This window comes from Ipomoea triloba, chromosome 2 (genome assembly GCF_003576645.1).
Source record: "Ipomoea triloba cultivar NCNSP0323 chromosome 2, ASM357664v1".
Classification (NCBI taxonomy): domain Eukaryota; kingdom Viridiplantae; phylum Streptophyta; class Magnoliopsida; order Solanales; family Convolvulaceae; genus Ipomoea; species Ipomoea triloba.
In genome coordinates this window covers 9,758,306-9,775,364 of record NC_044917.1, presented here as the reverse complement: position 1 = coordinate 9,775,364, position 17,059 = coordinate 9,758,306, and the positions used below count along the sequence as shown (strand labels likewise).

Sequence of the window (17,059 nt, the reverse complement as noted above, 5' to 3'; positions counted from 1 at the left end):
ATGGCACGTAAGGTTTTATCCCTATGATTCATGTGTTTGTGACAGTAGCAAGTGGTTCAACTAAAAGGCAAAGAAATTTAATGGGTTGGACTTCAAGATGTGGCAATAGAAGATGTTATTCTACTTAACCACGATCGACCTTGCAAGGTTCTTGACCAATAAGGCTTTTTATGTGAAGTGGACCGAGATCGATGTGCAAACCGTTAGTGTGGTTAAGGGCTTAAAGCTTGGAAGCATTTTCACTTCCTCTCCCAAAATCACGTACTTAAATGGTTTGAATGATTCATCATATGATGTTTATAACAAATTGAAGGCAACTAAGGAGGTGTGGGAGTCCTTATACCACAACTATAGGAGTGAAGACACCAAGGCATAGAAGTTTGTCGTTGGTCAATTCATTGATATAAAATGGTTGACTCAAAATTTGTGTTAAATCAAGTTAAAGAAATTCGGATGATCTTCAACGAAATTTGTGATGAGGGCATGGTTGTAAGTGACACCTTCCAAGTAATGATTTTACCTTCGCTCTAGAAAACGTCGCTAAATATAACAATTAATAACATTATATTAAATAATGGTGGCTTACATGGAAGGGGAGATAGTTGTGATGAATGTTGAGAATTGAGATTATAATATAATAATATAGCAAACGGATTATCTTCCCTACATCTGATTCTAATTAATGCATACACACAAAACTAATGAAGTTTGAATATCTCAACAGCTAATAGGCGATATCTTTTCTATTTTTCATATTTAATTTTATGGTAGTTATTTTTGTGGTCAATTGCATAAAATTCTCCTAAGATATTCTTACATTCTAAAACAATAATTGATCCATGATTTGATAATCTTAATTTTTTAGATTGGACAACACTTTTTAACTCTCCTAAAATATTTCAACAATAATTCAGTGAGGCATCTCTCATCGAGTAAGTTGTACTTTTAAAACAATATTTAGTTCTGTAATCTGTTAATTCTAATATTCAGATTATGTATATATATTTCTTAAAATCTTGATTCAAAGTTATTGATGATTTTTGCATTTTAGATTTAACTATTTAAACTAGTTTATATTGTAATGGAAAATTAGTTTATATTATAAATGACAATTTATATGTTATAATAGGTACTATGTTTAATATGGATATTCGTGGGAAATCTTGCGATATTTTTATATTTATTTTGATTTAAAATCAAAATTTGAAATTATAATTACAAAAATAAATAAAATAATAGATGATGTGTAACAATGTTTACGATATTAGGTGAGGGAGATTGAGTTAATACACAATTTAGTCCTCAATTATAGTTATTTTTATCAATTTAGTTTTAAGTGACTTTTTGTGCTTAATTAAGCCATCGTACTCATCGATTTTAGTGGTTTTCTCAATTGAGTCATCTGTTAAAATAACATGGTAATTTCACATCTATTAATATCAAATTTAGTCTTCAACTATTTTTATCTAAGTTAGTCTTCAACTATAGTAATTATCTAATTTAGTCTTCAACTATTTTTATCTAAGTTAGTCGTCGACTATAATAATTTGTATCTAATTTAGTCATCAACTATATTGATTTTTTTCAATTTAATCATTGATTTTAACAGCCGAGAATTCAATTGTGTAAAACCATTAAAGTCAGAGAACTTTTTTTTTTGAAAACTAAAGTCAGAGAACTTAATTAAACACATAAAGTCTTTTAAAAATAAATTAAAAAAATCATCATAATCAAAAGACTAAATTAGGTATTAACTCGAGAAAGAACGGATAGAATATAGAAGAGTTTTATGTCTTTCATAACTCATAATACCATTATAAAAAAAAAAAAATCATATATCCTAAAATATAAAAATCACAAACCCTAATTCCCGTATCCTTGTTTCAAGCTAACTTATCAAGTCCAGAATCTGGGATAGAGGCAGGCATTCTTGCAGGGGGCACCAATCTAGGGGAAGAGGATAACCTCAGCTTAAGAGTAAGAGCCCGGGATACTCAACTCTATGTTTTGAAGTTGTCTGATGCAAATTCAACCTCTGGTTTCGTGGCTTTAACTTAAGTGATAGACTAAAGGACTTCGTTTCCTCCCTACAGAAGGGACTGATTACTGAAGAAGCAACAACTCTACGAGCCTAGGGTTGGTGCTTGGTTAGGGATAAATTCAAAGAAAAAGTTGCTTGATCCGCCTAACCTTTCTAAGCTATGGGTATGTCAATGTGATTTTTTTCTTATTCTACCAGATCTTCATGGCTAATTCGTTTTGTGTTTTGGATTTTGTGCCGAATTTTTATGGTGATCTCTGCGAGTATTGTATTGGAAAGGCTGGAGGTGGAAATAATTTGCCAATATTTATATTTTTATATATGGTTAATCATTCTTTTGAACATAAATGTATTGTTAGATGGGCACATGTATATATGTATTGATAGGTATATCTGAAAATTAATACTCTTGAGCGTATATAAATGTGTACATATTTGTCTGACTGATGTTATTGTTATTGGTGTTTGTTAGTTGTTAATTTTAGCATTCCCAAAGTTACTGCTAGAATATTTACATTGAGTAATGTGGACAACCTGTTTGATATATTGTTTTCAATTTTAGATATTGAAGAAGATATCAAGGCCCTTCAGCTTGATTCATCTGGTATAGCTCCGTCACTAATATCATGAGTCTATTTTATACCTTGTAGTAACTAGTAAATATGAAAACTACTAATATTATTTACAGATTTTGGTAGGTTTGGATTCAACTGTGCATACTACTAAACTAAGTATTTATTTAGAATTTGATAGTTGTCCGAAATTGTAATTCTGAATGTGTGTATTTTGTTGTATCTTTTACCCCACATGGCTGATTTGAAGCAGAAGATACTCCTATGGCTAATGCTGATGATGGGAAACCTGAGGAAGTTGTAAAGTCTGATGAAACTGACACAGGAGGTATTGCTGACAGTTTCTTGGTCAATGATTCCCTAATATACTTTTTGGTTACTATTCTTCAGGGCTATGCATTTCTTAATAGTCTATATGTTTCTATGATTATTGGATTAGTTGTGAGTGTGTGACTTTATATGACCTTAATGACTACTTTTTCCTCTATTTGATGATTGCTTTGGTTTTCCTGAATTTCAGTTCACATTAAATTAATTAGTAATGACAAATAATCATTTGTTCTTTGTCAAAGTGATAGTTCTGCATGCTGCTGTTATTGTGAAATTAGTTTAGTGTTAAAAAAATACAATGAACTGATAAACTGTACATACGAATTGACTGCATAAGAATTGAAGGCTGATACTTTTATAATCTCTTATTACATAATATATGATCATATCAAATCAACCCATTTACAGTAAATTTCCTAGGAGAAGTAAATAACATTTAGAAGTTGGTATATTTCTATGAAGTTTATTTTAATTAGTAAAAAACCCCTTGTCATCTTTTTTAACATATTCTCCTTTGGGATTGAAAACTTAAATCAGTGCTTTATTCTTTTGAGGTTTTAAGTATCAAACAGTTCACTATTTGCTTAACTTTTTTTGCATGCTTTTCAAGATCTTTAGAAATACTTTAATGCAAGATGTCAAGATATTATGCTCACCTGGGCCTTTGTATGGTTGGATTGAAAGGTGGAGGAGGGGAGGTGCTGAGAGTATGATAGGTTTGAGATCGGAATTGTTTGTGGTCCATGGAGAAGCAGTTCTCCAATCAAGCTGATGTAGTGTATGAGGGGGAGGTGGTGAGAGTATGATAGGGTTGAGATCAGAATTGTTTATGGTCCATGGAGAAGCAGTTCTCCAACCAAGCTGTTGTAGTGTATGGAACTTATATTGTAAAGCTGTTCTAATAGCAACTAGAATATGATATGCCTAATACATTTTCAAAACTATTATGATCTAATATTGAAAATTAGGATTAGGTGGTAGTCTTCTTTTATGGGGAAAGAATGAAAAGCCTATCATTTTCTTTTGCCTCATAGGCTTCACCATCCCCTTCCAAGTGGAGGAACCCAGATAACAAAAGACTTCTAGCAGTCATCCTCTTTTAAACCCTTCTTTGTAATTTTTGTTTTCCAACTAAAGGCAATAATTTGTAGCTTCAATGATTATGGAAAAAGTAGTGCTCTTATTAATATCCACATGAAGAATGTTGTAATATGTTTAATTGTTTACTTTCTTTGTGTTATAGATGTTAAGCATGAGCCACAAGCAAACTCGGAGCCAATGCATATTGAGCCTAAAAGCATTACAGAAGGTCTGTAAGTGATTTTTTTTTCTTTCTGCTCACTGTTCATTTGGATATCTGTTTTTCATGTGATTATAATTGTTTTCTCAACCTCTTTCCCTAAAAAAACCATGGTTTTATTTAATATGTAGTATATCGTACATATTAACCATGGCATACAGGCCGTCCATTAGAGGTGGCCACGGGCCGGTTCAAGACTGAACCAACCCTGAATCGGTCCGGAAAAAGCACGACCCAAGCTCGAACCGGCTTGAAAGTGGGCCTAGCCCGGACCGGAACCGCTTGATAAGGGCCGGTTCAGGTTCTCTAAAAAACAAGCCCGGGGCCCAGCCCAGAACCGGCCCAGGACCAGGCTCAAGCACGGCCCAGGCCCCTAACCGGCCCAGGCACGACCCAGGACCGGGCCCGGGAGGATAGTGACCTAGGGGGCAGTGCAAAGCATGGCAAATGTGCCATGCTTTGTTGAAAATATGAAATGTTGGCATGTTGCTTGGCACTACTATTATTTTTATTAAAATATATATATATATATATATAAACATTGTCTTGGGCAAGCTGCCATTGTGGCAGCTTTACCCAAGGTTCATGTTGCAACGTGCAACGGCCAAAGTTCGGCCGTTGCATGTTGCAACTTTGGGTTTGCAAATGATTTTTGTTTTTTTTTTTTTAAATATATATATATATATATATTAATTATTATTCATGTATCAAAAGGTTAAAGTAGCTTAATTAGAAACACCTTAAGTTATTAATAATAAGGTTAAGGGTTCAAATCTCATTGTAAACAAAATAAATTAATTTATACATTAAAATATTTATAAAAAATATTAAAATATTCAGAACCAGCCCAGGACCGGCCCACAAGAAGCCCGGGGCCCAGGCCCGGACCGGCCCTGTATACCTTGGGCCAGTCCCGACTTGGGATATTCTAGGCCCTGGCCCGGCCCGGAACTGGCCCAGGCCCGGGGTTTGGCCACCTCTACCGTCCATCTGGAAAAATAAAAAATTGCCGTGACATTCTGATAATTTTTTCCAACAGTGTAACTTTTAATACTATAGACTGCAGTTTTTAATAGTATAGACTATAGAATGCATTTTTGGATAAACCCTAAAACCTAAACCAAAAAACTAAATTCTATACCTAAACCATAATACTAAACTTTAAGCGATAAAAAGTGAACCCATAAACCAAACTAACAAACTAAACACTAAACCAAACCAAAAAATTAAATGATAAGCTCTAAAAGGTAAACTCTAAGTGTAATGCATTTTTAAACTGGCCAAAATGTACCGTGTATTGTTCCAAAATGCACTGTGTAGTTTTGGAAAGTGCAATTTTAGTGTTATAAATATTGCAAACTTGAAAGTTTGCAATAATTATAAAATTGACTTTGTATTTTTTTACTGAAACCTTCAACCATTGATGGACCTTGATGAACGAGTGGGGGCCGTGATCAATCCTCACTTTTTACAATATATATAGGGCTAAGTTCAAGTGAGAAAAATGTCCCATGTTAAAAGTGTGGATTAATCTAATCCATCCATCGGGTTGATTAAAGGTTGGAAAACATGAAAAAAGTGTTGTGGCATTTTCGTAATTATGATTGTGCATTTGCAGATAACTAATAGTGACATGTGTGAGTACACTATTATAGATCTTGAGTGCACTGTCAATTATTCGCGGATGCATTATCAAGATTTTTCAAATGCATTGATGTAATTACAAAAATGCCACTGCAGTTTTTCGTTAATTTTGAGGATCACCAGATGGATTTATGAGATTAATCGACACTTTTTACATGGGTGATATGTTCTCATATGATCCTTCCTCTCTCTCTCTCTCTCTCTCTCTCTCTATATATATATATATATATATATATATATATATATATATATATATATATATATATATTNTGTTCTAATAGCAACTAGAATATGATATGCCTAATACATTTTCAAAACTATTATGATCTAATATTGAAAATTAGGATTAGGTGGTAGTCTTCTTTTATGGGGAAAGAATGAAAAGCCTATCATTTTCTTTTGCCTCATAGGCTTCACCATCCCCTTCCAAGTGGAGGAACCCAGATAACAAAAGACTTCTAGCAGTCATCCTCTTTTAAACCCTTCTTTGTAATTTTTGTTTTCCAACTAAAGGCAATAATTTGTAGCTTCAATGATTATGGAAAAAGTAGTGCTCTTATTAATATCCACATGAAGAATGTTGTAATATGTTTAATTGTTTACTTTCTTTGTGTTATAGATGTTAAGCATGAGCCACAAGCAAACTCGGAGCCAATGCATATTGAGCCTAAAAGCATTACAGAAGGTCTGTAAGTGATTTTTTTTTCTTTCTGCTCACTGTTCATTTGGATATCTGTTTTTCATGTGATTATAATTGTTTTCTCAACCTCTTTCCCTAAAAAAACCATGGTTTTATTTAATATGTAGTATATCGTACATATTAACCATGGCATACAGGCCGTCCATTAGAGGTGGCCACGGGCCGGTTCAAGACTGAACCAACCCTGAATCGGTCCGGAAAAAGCACGACCCAAGCTCGAACCGGCTTGAAAGTGGGCCTAGCCCGGACCGGAACCGCTTGATAAGGGCCGGTTCAGGTTCTCTAAAAAACAAGCCCGGGGCCCAGCCCAGAACCGGCCCAGGACCAGGCTCAAGCACGGCCCAGGCCCCTAACCGGCCCAGGCACGACCCAGGACCGGGCCCGGGAGGATAGTGACCTAGGGGGCAGTGCAAAGCATGGCAAATGTGCCATGCTTTGTTGAAAATATGAAATGTTGGCATGTTGCTTGGCACTACTATTATTTTTATTAAAATATATATATATATATATATAAACATTGTCTTGGGCAAGCTGCCATTGTGGCAGCTTTACCCAAGGTTCATGTTGCAACGTGCAACGGCCAAAGTTCGGCCGTTGCATGTTGCAACTTTGGGTTTGCAAATGATTTTTGTTTTTTTTTTTTTAAATATATATATATATATATATTAATTATTATTCATGTATCAAAAGGTTAAAGTAGCTTAATTAGAAACACCTTAAGTTATTAATAATAAGGTTAAGGGTTCAAATCTCATTGTAAACAAAATAAATTAATTTATACATTAAAATATTTATAAAAAATATTAAAATATTCAGAACCAGCCCAGGACCGGCCCACAAGAAGCCCGGGGCCCAGGCCCGGACCGGCCCTGTATACCTTGGGCCAGTCCCGACTTGGGATATTCTAGGCCCTGGCCCGGCCCGGAACTGGCCCAGGCCCGGGGTTTGGCCACCTCTACCGTCCATCTGGAAAAATAAAAAATTGCCGTGACATTCTGATAATTTTTTCCAACAGTGTAACTTTTAATACTATAGACTGCAGTTTTTAATAGTATAGACTATAGAATGCATTTTTGGATAAACCCTAAAACCTAAACCAAAAAACTAAATTCTATACCTAAACCATAATACTAAACTTTAAGCGATAAAAAGTGAACCCATAAACCAAACTAACAAACTAAACACTAAACCAAACCAAAAAATTAAATGATAAGCTCTAAAAGGTAAACTCTAAGTGTAATGCATTTTTAAACTGGCCAAAATGTACCGTGTATTGTTCCAAAATGCACTGTGTAGTTTTGGAAAGTGCAATTTTAGTGTTATAAATATTGCAAACTTGAAAGTTTGCAATAATTATAAAATTGACTTTGTATTTTTTTACTGAAACCTTCAACCATTGATGGACCTTGATGAACGAGTGGGGGCCGTGATCAATCCTCACTTTTTACAATATATATAGGGCTAAGTTCAAGTGAGAAAAATGTCCCATGTTAAAAGTGTGGATTAATCTAATCCATCCATCGGGTTGATTAAAGGTTGGAAAACATGAAAAAAGTGTTGTGGCATTTTCGTAATTATGATTGTGCATTTGCAGATAACTAATAGTGACATGTGTGAGTACACTATTATAGATCTTGAGTGCACTGTCAATTATTCGCGGATGCATTATCAAGATTTTTCAAATGCATTGATGTAATTACAAAAATGCCACTGCAGTTTTTCGTTAATTTTGAGGATCACCAGATGGATTTATGAGATTAATCGACACTTTTTACATGGGTGATATGTTCTCATATGATCCTTCCTCTCTCTCTCTCTCTCTCTCTCTCTCTATATATATATATATATATATATATATATATATATATATATATATATATATATATATATTATTGGTATTAAATAAATTTAGCTATTCCTAATGAGCAAGAATAGCTAATTCCATGGAATTCTATTCCTTGGTTTTAAAAATGAACCAAATGGTGGAATGGACTTATTCCATAGGGTTTTAAAGTCCTTATTGACAGTCTACAACTCTACATTCCCTTGCTTACCATTGAAAGGGCATCTTTAGTTCAGTAATTAGCTAGCAACTGAAATTGATACCCTTAAATACTTCTCTTATTTCATTATTTCTTAAGCTACCACACAAAACGCCAAGTCCTTTTTTCTTACTGGTTTTGTAACATACTCCATAGGTTTACAATTACCCCAATGCAAAAATTAGCGTGGATCATATCAATGTCCTTTCCACATGAATCAATTGTTCTAACATTAAATCTTTACTTGTATTCCTGGCTAGAAATTTGATGTGCTTATCAATTTTCACATTCTTTACAGAAAAAGAGAAGAAAAGTCCAGCTCTAGATGATATTGATGATGCGGTGGAACTCAACAAAAAGCGACATCTCAATGTTGTCTTTATTGGGCATGTTGGTAAGGAATTAGTATATGTGTGTGTGTGCGCCCGCATTGTAATCTTCTAGATGATCAATTATGTTTATCAAGTTGAAAATTTTAGGAAAATGCTACTCCTATCTATAGTGATTTGCAACTTTTATCTTTATGGATTATGGTATGGTATGCACTGGAGCTTTTTGGTGGTAACTTTCAAGATATTTCTTGTATTTTTATTTTTATATATACAAGCATCTTTGCAGAAAAATTTACTGGGGACATATTTAGATAAATTTGTAGGTGTAGCTTGTAAGCTACAAGCTAACATTGGTTCTCGTCATCACTTGTAATTAATTCTTTACCTTTTTTTTTTTTTTGATGCCTACAGACGCTGGGAAGTCAACTATTGGTGGTCAGATTCTATTCCTTAGTGGACAAGTAGATGACCGTACAATCCAGAAATATGAGAAAGAAGCAAAGGATAAAAGTAGAGAGAGCTGGTAAATCTTGCTTGCTTTTTTGTTATACTTGACTAAATTGTTACTGCATATTTTAATGGTTTTTTGGCAATCCTTTATGGAGTGAAGTTTCTATTGGAAATCTCACTTGACTTCCTCCAGATTTGTGTGGCCTCTCATTTTTGTATCATCAATGCAGTAGGTCTGAAATTTTTGATTATTTCACTTGATAGCTATTTAACTGTTTGTTATGTGAAAAGAGTTATGGATAGAAAGCTATCATGACGTGATGAAATTATGAAAAGAGGTGGAAATCCTCTACTCCTCTTCATGAATTACAGATTTCATCTTATAATTTTGGATTGAAATATCATGGAGAAGATACTCTCACATTATTGTATTGTAATTCAGAAGTTATTGCAACTGTTCTAGACTCCTAATTTTAAGATTCTTAAGATGATTAGTTTGCAGCTTTAGTTTCTTTTGAAACCCGAGGTTTGAAACCTATTATTATTTGTTTGGCTGATTTGCAACAATAACTTATAAATGAGAAATTAAAATAGGTGGAAATCCTTGATCAACTAGGTCTAAATTTATTTCCAAAAAAAACTAGGTCTAAATTTATTCTGTTTTGAATCTCTGGATTCTGAAATACTGTATAGTTGTATAGTTCAAGTAAGCTTTACTGAATACTAAGTGCATGTTGGCATGTTGTAATCACAATGCAATGAAATGTCAGATTGAATTTTTATGACTAGTTGGTTGAAGTCGTTAAATGTTTACTGCTTCTGAGGTTTTGTCTATTTAGTTGAGGTTAAATGCTTAACATTTTAGATTATTTGCAATTTTATGTCCTACTTCATTTTTTAAAAAGGTGAATTGTTAATTAGGAAGGCTGATAGTTTCTTTTTCCAAGAGTAATATTGCTTGCTTATACCACTGTTCCTTTTTATTTTGTTTTTGTTCGACTGCCAGGTATATGGCGTATATAATGGACACAAATGAAGAAGAGAGGGTTAAGGTATTAACTTGATAATTCTACATTTCTACATTTTTTCATAAATTCATCATGCTCACATATTCCAGGTTTTTTTTGGTTGGTAATTTTGAGTAATTTTCTGTGTAGGGTATTACTGTTGAAGTTGGAAGGGCACATTTTGAAACAGAAACTACAAGATTCACAATTTTGGATGCCCCGGTAAATTGCACACATAAATGATTTGTGTTCAGATTTTCTTAAAGTGCACACTATTTGAAGTGACCAAAACAGACCTAATTTTTTTCTATGGGAGGGTTGGGGATTGCTTATTATTGAAGATTTCTAAATCTGCTCTATTATGGTTGTACTTTGCTAGTTATTTCCTATTTTCCTGTTTACCTTTCAACACTTACGTTACATGGATTTACTTATCCAATTCTCTGTTCTACAGGGACACAAGAGTTATGTTCCAAATATGATTAGTGGAGCTTCTCAAGCTGATATAGGTGTACTGGTAATACTTCTTCATTGTATGTCATGAAACTTGCAATTAGCTTCAATGGATTGTGTCCATTTTGCAATTACCTCTTTCTCTGGTATAATCCAGGTGATATCTGCAAGGAAGGGTGAGTTTGAAACTGGATATGAAAGAGGTGGACAAACACGTGAGCATGTTCAACTTGCAAAGACTCTTGGAGTTACAAAGCTCCTCATTGTTGTAAATAAAATGGACGAACCTACTGTCAACTGGTCAAAAGAAAGGTGTTTCTTTGTAGATTGTCTTTCAGTGTTTATTTTGAAATTGTTTTGTTTTTTTTTTTTTTCCCATTGCCTTTACGTAGCTATATCCTTTCAGGTATGATGAAATTGAGGGGAAAATGATACCTTTTCTGAAGTCATCTGGATATAATGTGAAGAAAGGTAAGTAAATCAATGCTTGACCTGCAGACGAAATGGGATTTTTTCTCCCTCTTTTAATATTTTGGAATGCCTAGAGCTTTTAGTCCTTATATCTCATCTCATTTGTGCAATGATTATTTCTGCTCACTTCCAAATCCTTTTGTATACATGTTCTTTGCCATATCAAGCTTTTTCATTTGTGTTTGTTTTTGTGGTAAAATGTCTGTTCTTTATTCATTTCGTATCCACATTTTGGATTTTCCTTGTTTAGCTAGATGCCTAGATGTGATTTTAAATTTTTTGGGACCTTCTTCAATGATTAGGTAGGGAGTGATGATTTGATCTACAATAACAATGAATGGATACAGTATTGAGTTGTGAAAAACACATTTCCCAAACTGAAGTCAATTTTTGCACTAGTGGTATTTTTGTGCAAGTTCACTTTAAGATAATATTTTCGGTATAAAGTTCCATGACCTTTTATAATGAACAGTAGTTAGTTTTTGTTACTGTAGTTACAGCAACTATCCCTCAACTGTTTGGACAGTAATGGTTCCTTTACAGAGAACCTAATGGAAGGATAGTCTTTGTAAGATTCTGAATAGTGTGGGGACCATTTCTATCAATTCTTTTTATATTTCTGGGCAAATTGGACAAATGTAAAAAATGTGTCTAATTTTCAGTAGCTGTGCTATCATTTAGTCTCATATTGAATTCTCTGGGTAGTGAAGTGGAATTGCCACTATACTTGGGACAAAATTGGAATTTACTCTAATAAACAATTTGCTTGAAATTACTTAATGATCTCTAACGACCAGGAATGGTTTCATATGGAATAAATGTATCATTTTCTTCATATGTTTTCAAGGAGTGTTCCACATTGTTCCAGACGTGTTTGTGTAAATTATCATGTTGGGCTTAGTTAACTTTCAAGTCTGCAGAATATGACCTGATTTCTTGGAGAACTTTTCAAGGTTTCCATATAAATTTGATTATTCAAATTTCCTAGAACTATGATTTCATACTCTTTCAAACTCAGTTCTGTTCCTGTTGGTATTGGTGCAAGGCTTGCCTTAAATATATGGTTTTTGTTGGTCACTGTTTCTATAAGTAAAATGTCAAACATTTTGCTCTTTCAAATGTTCCAAAATGAAGTGTTCTTAAAATATACATTAAAAAATATAAAAAGAACATGCCTCTCTCAGTGGTGCTATTCACTTCTGTGTAGTCATTTTCTTCGTTGGTTTTTTTTTTTTTTGGGGGGGGGTGTGTAACATTCCTTTGAATTCCATAACAATACGTTTGCATAGAATCATCAATGCAAAATCTATCACTGTAGTTGCTACTTAAAAGGATTTTTTAAAATATTTTTTTTATTTTGATATACAGATGTTCAATTTCTTCCCATATCTGGGCTTTTGGGTTCAAATTTGAAAACGAGATTGGATAAAGGTGTTTGTCCATGGTGGAATGGCCCCTGTCTATTTGAAGCTCTTGATGCGGTTGAAGTCCCACCTCGTGATCCTAAAGGTCCTTTCAGGTACAGCTGGAACCCATTTGGCTACATACCAACTCAGCATGCTATGATTCCAAGACTCACATTCCCAGTTAGAGTGCGCTGTATCTAAATATTATTGTGTATTAGATATCTGTTTATCTAACTCTCATATTTCCAGTTAGAATACTTGATAGAATGCAGTTACTAACCTGGGTCTTAAAAAAAAAAACAAATTTGGTTATCAGGTTTTGTACTAACTTTGGCTTTATGTTTGCAGAATGCCAATTATTGATAAATTTAAAGACATGGGAACAGTTGTTATGGGTAAAGTAGAATCTGGTAGCATACGTGAGGGAGACAATTTGTTGGTGATGCCTAATAAGGTGCCCTTTCCTAAATCATTGATTTTATGAATTAAGGATCATTTTGTTTTGCAATTTACAAAGACTTGTGTAATAGTTCTATTTCAAGAATTCTAATTTCCTTTGCATGTTCAGGCTCCTGTTAAAGTTCTTGCGGTATTTATAGATGAAGACAAGGTTCGACGAGCAGGGCCTGGGGAAAACTTGCGAGTCAGATTATCCGGGGTTGAGGAAGAGGACATCTTGTCGGGTTTTGTTTTGTGCAGTGTTGGTAAATACAACAAAATTATTTTCACTATTCTTGACCTACATTTACGTTTTTATTTTCAAGCCATTCTTGAATTGGTAAATCAATAGGCTTACTTCTTTTTGTGGGATTGGGGGTAAAAACACTGGCTTTGAAGACATTTTTTGTATGACTATTACGTTTTTCTTAATGCAGCTAAGCCGGTACCTGCTGTTACTGAGTTTGTTGCTCAATTGTCAATCCTGGAGTTGCTGGATAATGTATGAATTGATCTTTAACGATTTATTCTCGTATTGTTCATTTTTTGATTGGGTTATTTGAGATATATTTGCTCTGTACATCTGTGTGGAATTTAACTACTGATATATATTTCAGGCAATTTTTACTGCTGGATACAAGGCTGTCTTGCACATTCACTCAGTTGTTGAGGAATGTGAAATTGTAGAGTTGATGCAGCAAATTGATCCAAAAACAAAGAAACCTATGAAAAAGAAACCCCTCTTTGTAAAGAATGGTGCTTTTGTTGTGTGTCGTATTCAGGTTGGCCATTTTTTAATTATCTGAATTCTGCTCTCAACTGTCTCTATACACAAGGATTCCTAACAAATGATGTGTTTGTCAGCACAATGATATTTTGAATGTGAAATAGCTTAATTTTTGTTTTTTTCCTTTAATTTAACCTTTGAAGTTTGGATGTGTTTTTATATTAACTTGGCTCTTTTACCTTTATAGGTGAATAATTTAATATGCATTGAAAAATTCTCTGATTTTGCCCAGCTTGGAAGATTCACTCTTCGCACAGAGGGTTTGCAACTTATCCTTAGTTTTCTGTTGTCTATAAACTTTTCTTACTGTTTATCCTCTTTGGAACATGTATCATGATGGTTGTGATATTCTGCAGGGAAAACTGTTGCTGTGGGCAAAGTGACTAGTCTTCCTAACGCATAGAATTTTTGTAATCTCTAAGGTATGGCTTAATCCAGGGCAGACTTTTTTTAGCCTATTGTGTGAGCATTTGAAGTTCTCCATTTGCCAGATTCAATTTGCTTAGTGTTTTACAGAATGATTTCTCATCTTGAAGATACAAAACTTGGGGATTATTTCTAAAAGAAATTTGGCCCATTGAGAAAACAGTTTACCTACTGTCTTGAATGCACAAAAAATGTTTTTACTTCTTTTTTCCTCTTTAGTTAAAGAATTGTGATAGTGGAGAATCATTTCTTAGAAATGATGCAAGTAAATATATTTTAATATAATAATATAATTGAGGGGGAGGAAAATAATTACACAAATATGAATTTACTAAAAGTAGGGCATTGCCCCAAAATTAGAATTTTGCTGTCTTTTGTGCAATGTCCTAAAATTCTAAGTGATATTGGTCCACATATATTTTATATGAGATCCGCTCTACACTTGATCCTTTTGTGGGCGTGTATTAGTCATTATATTATTCTAGTGCATGGAATACAAGTTTATATCGGATTTTGTGACATATAATGAAGTATGTTAATGTCGTCATGTTGCATAAGTATTAAAGAATATTCAACTTCTTTTTAAGGTATTGTTGTTGTAAAAGGAATTATTGTAGTATAATTGATTTTGCATTCGCATGCATTCCTGGTTTTAGGTTTTTGTTTGAATATGTAATTTGCCATTGGTGTTGTGTTTATTATATGCGCATAGTTCTTCTTGGGAGTCTAGTTAATGATTCCAAAGATTTTATCTGTGCTAATAGCAGATGAAATAGCCTATCTGCTTGAGCCATCTCTTCTTTTTAAATCCATGGAGTTGAGCTTCAATGTTATAGGAATACATTTTTCAGTTGCTCTTGTACTTAACAAAAGAAAAACAAAGCAATTCTAAAATGTAGGTTTGGGTGGTTGAATTGCTTTCTTACTGTCATGGTAGTAATTGTTAGTCTCACATGGTTCTTGGAACTCTAAAGATTTTATCTTGTGCCTGTGTGCATTGCAAATGAAATGACACTGGCCCTATTTGGTAAAATAGTTAGCCTATAGGCCAATTTTGGCTTATTTGACCACTATTAGCTATTTGATTTGGTTAAAAGATCAATGTAAGTGTTTGGTTAATCAATTTTTTGTAACTCCAAAATTCTAAAATTCAAAAAGGTGCTCAAAGTAGTTTTTTTCAATTAGCTTTTTGAGAATAGAAATTATACCATACAACTATTAGTTAACAGTTAATTTACCAAACATCTTTCCACAATTGGCTAATTGTTATCAACTAGTTATACCCTCTAACCCAATCAGCTATCAGCTAACAGCCATTTACCAAACAAAACAGGGCCACTATATGCTTGAGTTATCTGTGTTATTGGAGTTAAGCTTCAATGTTATAGGATGGATGTTATCTCGTGTAAATATCAAAGCAAAAGACTAGGAAGTTGTGAAACGCATTATATATCTAATATTTTGTTTTTCTCATCTCATAGGTTATACTCTGTACCAGTTTGAGCTGGAGTTTTTGACGGAATGAATGAGGAATGAGATATACTGATACTGATGTGTCAACGGAGTCTGGGGTATCTGTGGATATTAGGCAATCAGTATTGTACTTAATGTATGTCATTTAGACCCTTCATTGTTGGAAGGGTTTTTACTTTTTATTCAATCTGTTTCAATTTTGGATTTTTTTAAAATTCTTATTATTTCTACTCTAAATACGAGTTGGTTTGCTCTTTTGTTTAAACTAGCAATAGTGCCTTGTGCTACATTTTCCTTATAAATATTTTTGGGTGAAGATTCAATTGTCTCACAAATTCACAATGTGAATTGGTCCAAATAGGGATGAATCCTATTTCAGGTTTTCATGTTTATATTTATTAGTGTTGAAAAAATCTTGCCTAGGCACTGGCTGATTGCCTAGCGTATGATTATAATTGCCTAATTGTTGGTCTAGGCGGCTAGGTGGCCGCTTAGGCACCAACTAGGTAGCCTAGTTGAATGATTAGCAATTATTTTCTTCTTTTTAAAAATGGATAATTTCATTGACATCATTTTGAACAAAATAGTGTTAAATTGTTCAAATTCTAAATATTTTTTTAGTTAATATTTATTATTTTAGTATTAATTATTAAATTAAATTATTAAATAGTTTATAATTATCAAGTATTAAAAATTAAAAAAAATTAAATATATTTTTAAAAATAAAATAAAAAAATACACGGGTACCTATGCCTAGGTGCCCCTCGAGTCCTGATTAATCTTGCCTAGGCGCCCCTCAAGTCCTGATTAATCTTGCCTAGGCGTCTTTCTAGCACCTAGCGTGCTATTTGTTAGTCAAATTATTTTTTTCTTATTATTTTTAACTCAGAGAGAAATTTTTAGGAAAATCATGCATTTTATCCATATATATTCATACAAAATATTGATTTTAGTTTATAATTTTAATTAAACAGAGGTAAAAACACTTTACTGAAAGTGCACAATTTTTTATAAAGAGTCTCAAGATTCATATTATGCGATTAAAGATATTTATACTCCGTATTATTTTATTACGTTTACATTTTTTATTCTGTAAGCTTACCAAAATTTAAAATATTATTGTTTTTACAAATAAAAGTAGAGTAAAAAATAAATAAATAAAATAGTGTAATGTGATTTAGTTATCA

At 33.3% G+C, this 17,059-nt stretch overlaps 1 protein-coding gene across 2 annotated transcripts; it reads left to right on the top strand.

The window, feature by feature from the left end:
- The first annotated feature begins 1,862 nt into the window (after positions 1–1,862).
- Positions 1,863–16,195, top strand: LOC116010596 (eukaryotic peptide chain release factor GTP-binding subunit ERF3A-like). Of its 2 annotated transcripts, XM_031250077.1 has the most exons (20): positions 1,863–1,977; positions 2,094–2,205; positions 2,604–2,645; positions 2,864–2,941; positions 4,187–4,252; positions 8,928–9,023; positions 9,373–9,484; positions 10,418–10,463; positions 10,569–10,640; positions 10,873–10,935; positions 11,029–11,183; positions 11,278–11,342; positions 12,711–12,861; positions 13,097–13,202; positions 13,317–13,452; positions 13,624–13,688; positions 13,804–13,968; positions 14,161–14,233; positions 14,330–14,395; positions 15,881–16,195. In XM_031250077.1, the coding sequence occupies exons 2-19, from the start codon at positions 2,202–2,204 to the stop codon at positions 14,374–14,376; spliced, it is 1,542 nt and encodes a 513-aa protein (XP_031105937.1). In that variant the 5' UTR covers positions 1,863–1,977; positions 2,094–2,201; the 3' UTR covers positions 14,377–14,395; positions 15,881–16,195. The 2 variants fall into 2 exon arrangements, with proteins under 2 accessions (XP_031105937.1, XP_031105938.1); XM_031250078.1 differs by having other exon boundaries at positions 1,887–2,205; positions 2,867–2,941.
- Positions 16,196–17,059: the final 864 nt, after the last annotated feature.

What these genes read in the sequence shown, in the direction of transcription:
- LOC116010596 (XM_031250077.1), top strand. An exon ending in AAGCTGATATAGGTGTACTG is followed by an intron (nt 10,936 to 11,028) that starts GTAATACTTCTT and finishes GGTATAATCCAG; the next exon opens with GTGATATCTGCAAGGAAGGG. An exon ending in TTTTGTTTTGTGCAGTGTTG is followed by an intron (nt 13,453 to 13,623) that starts GTAAATACAACA and finishes TTCTTAATGCAG; the next exon opens with CTAAGCCGGTACCTGCTGTT.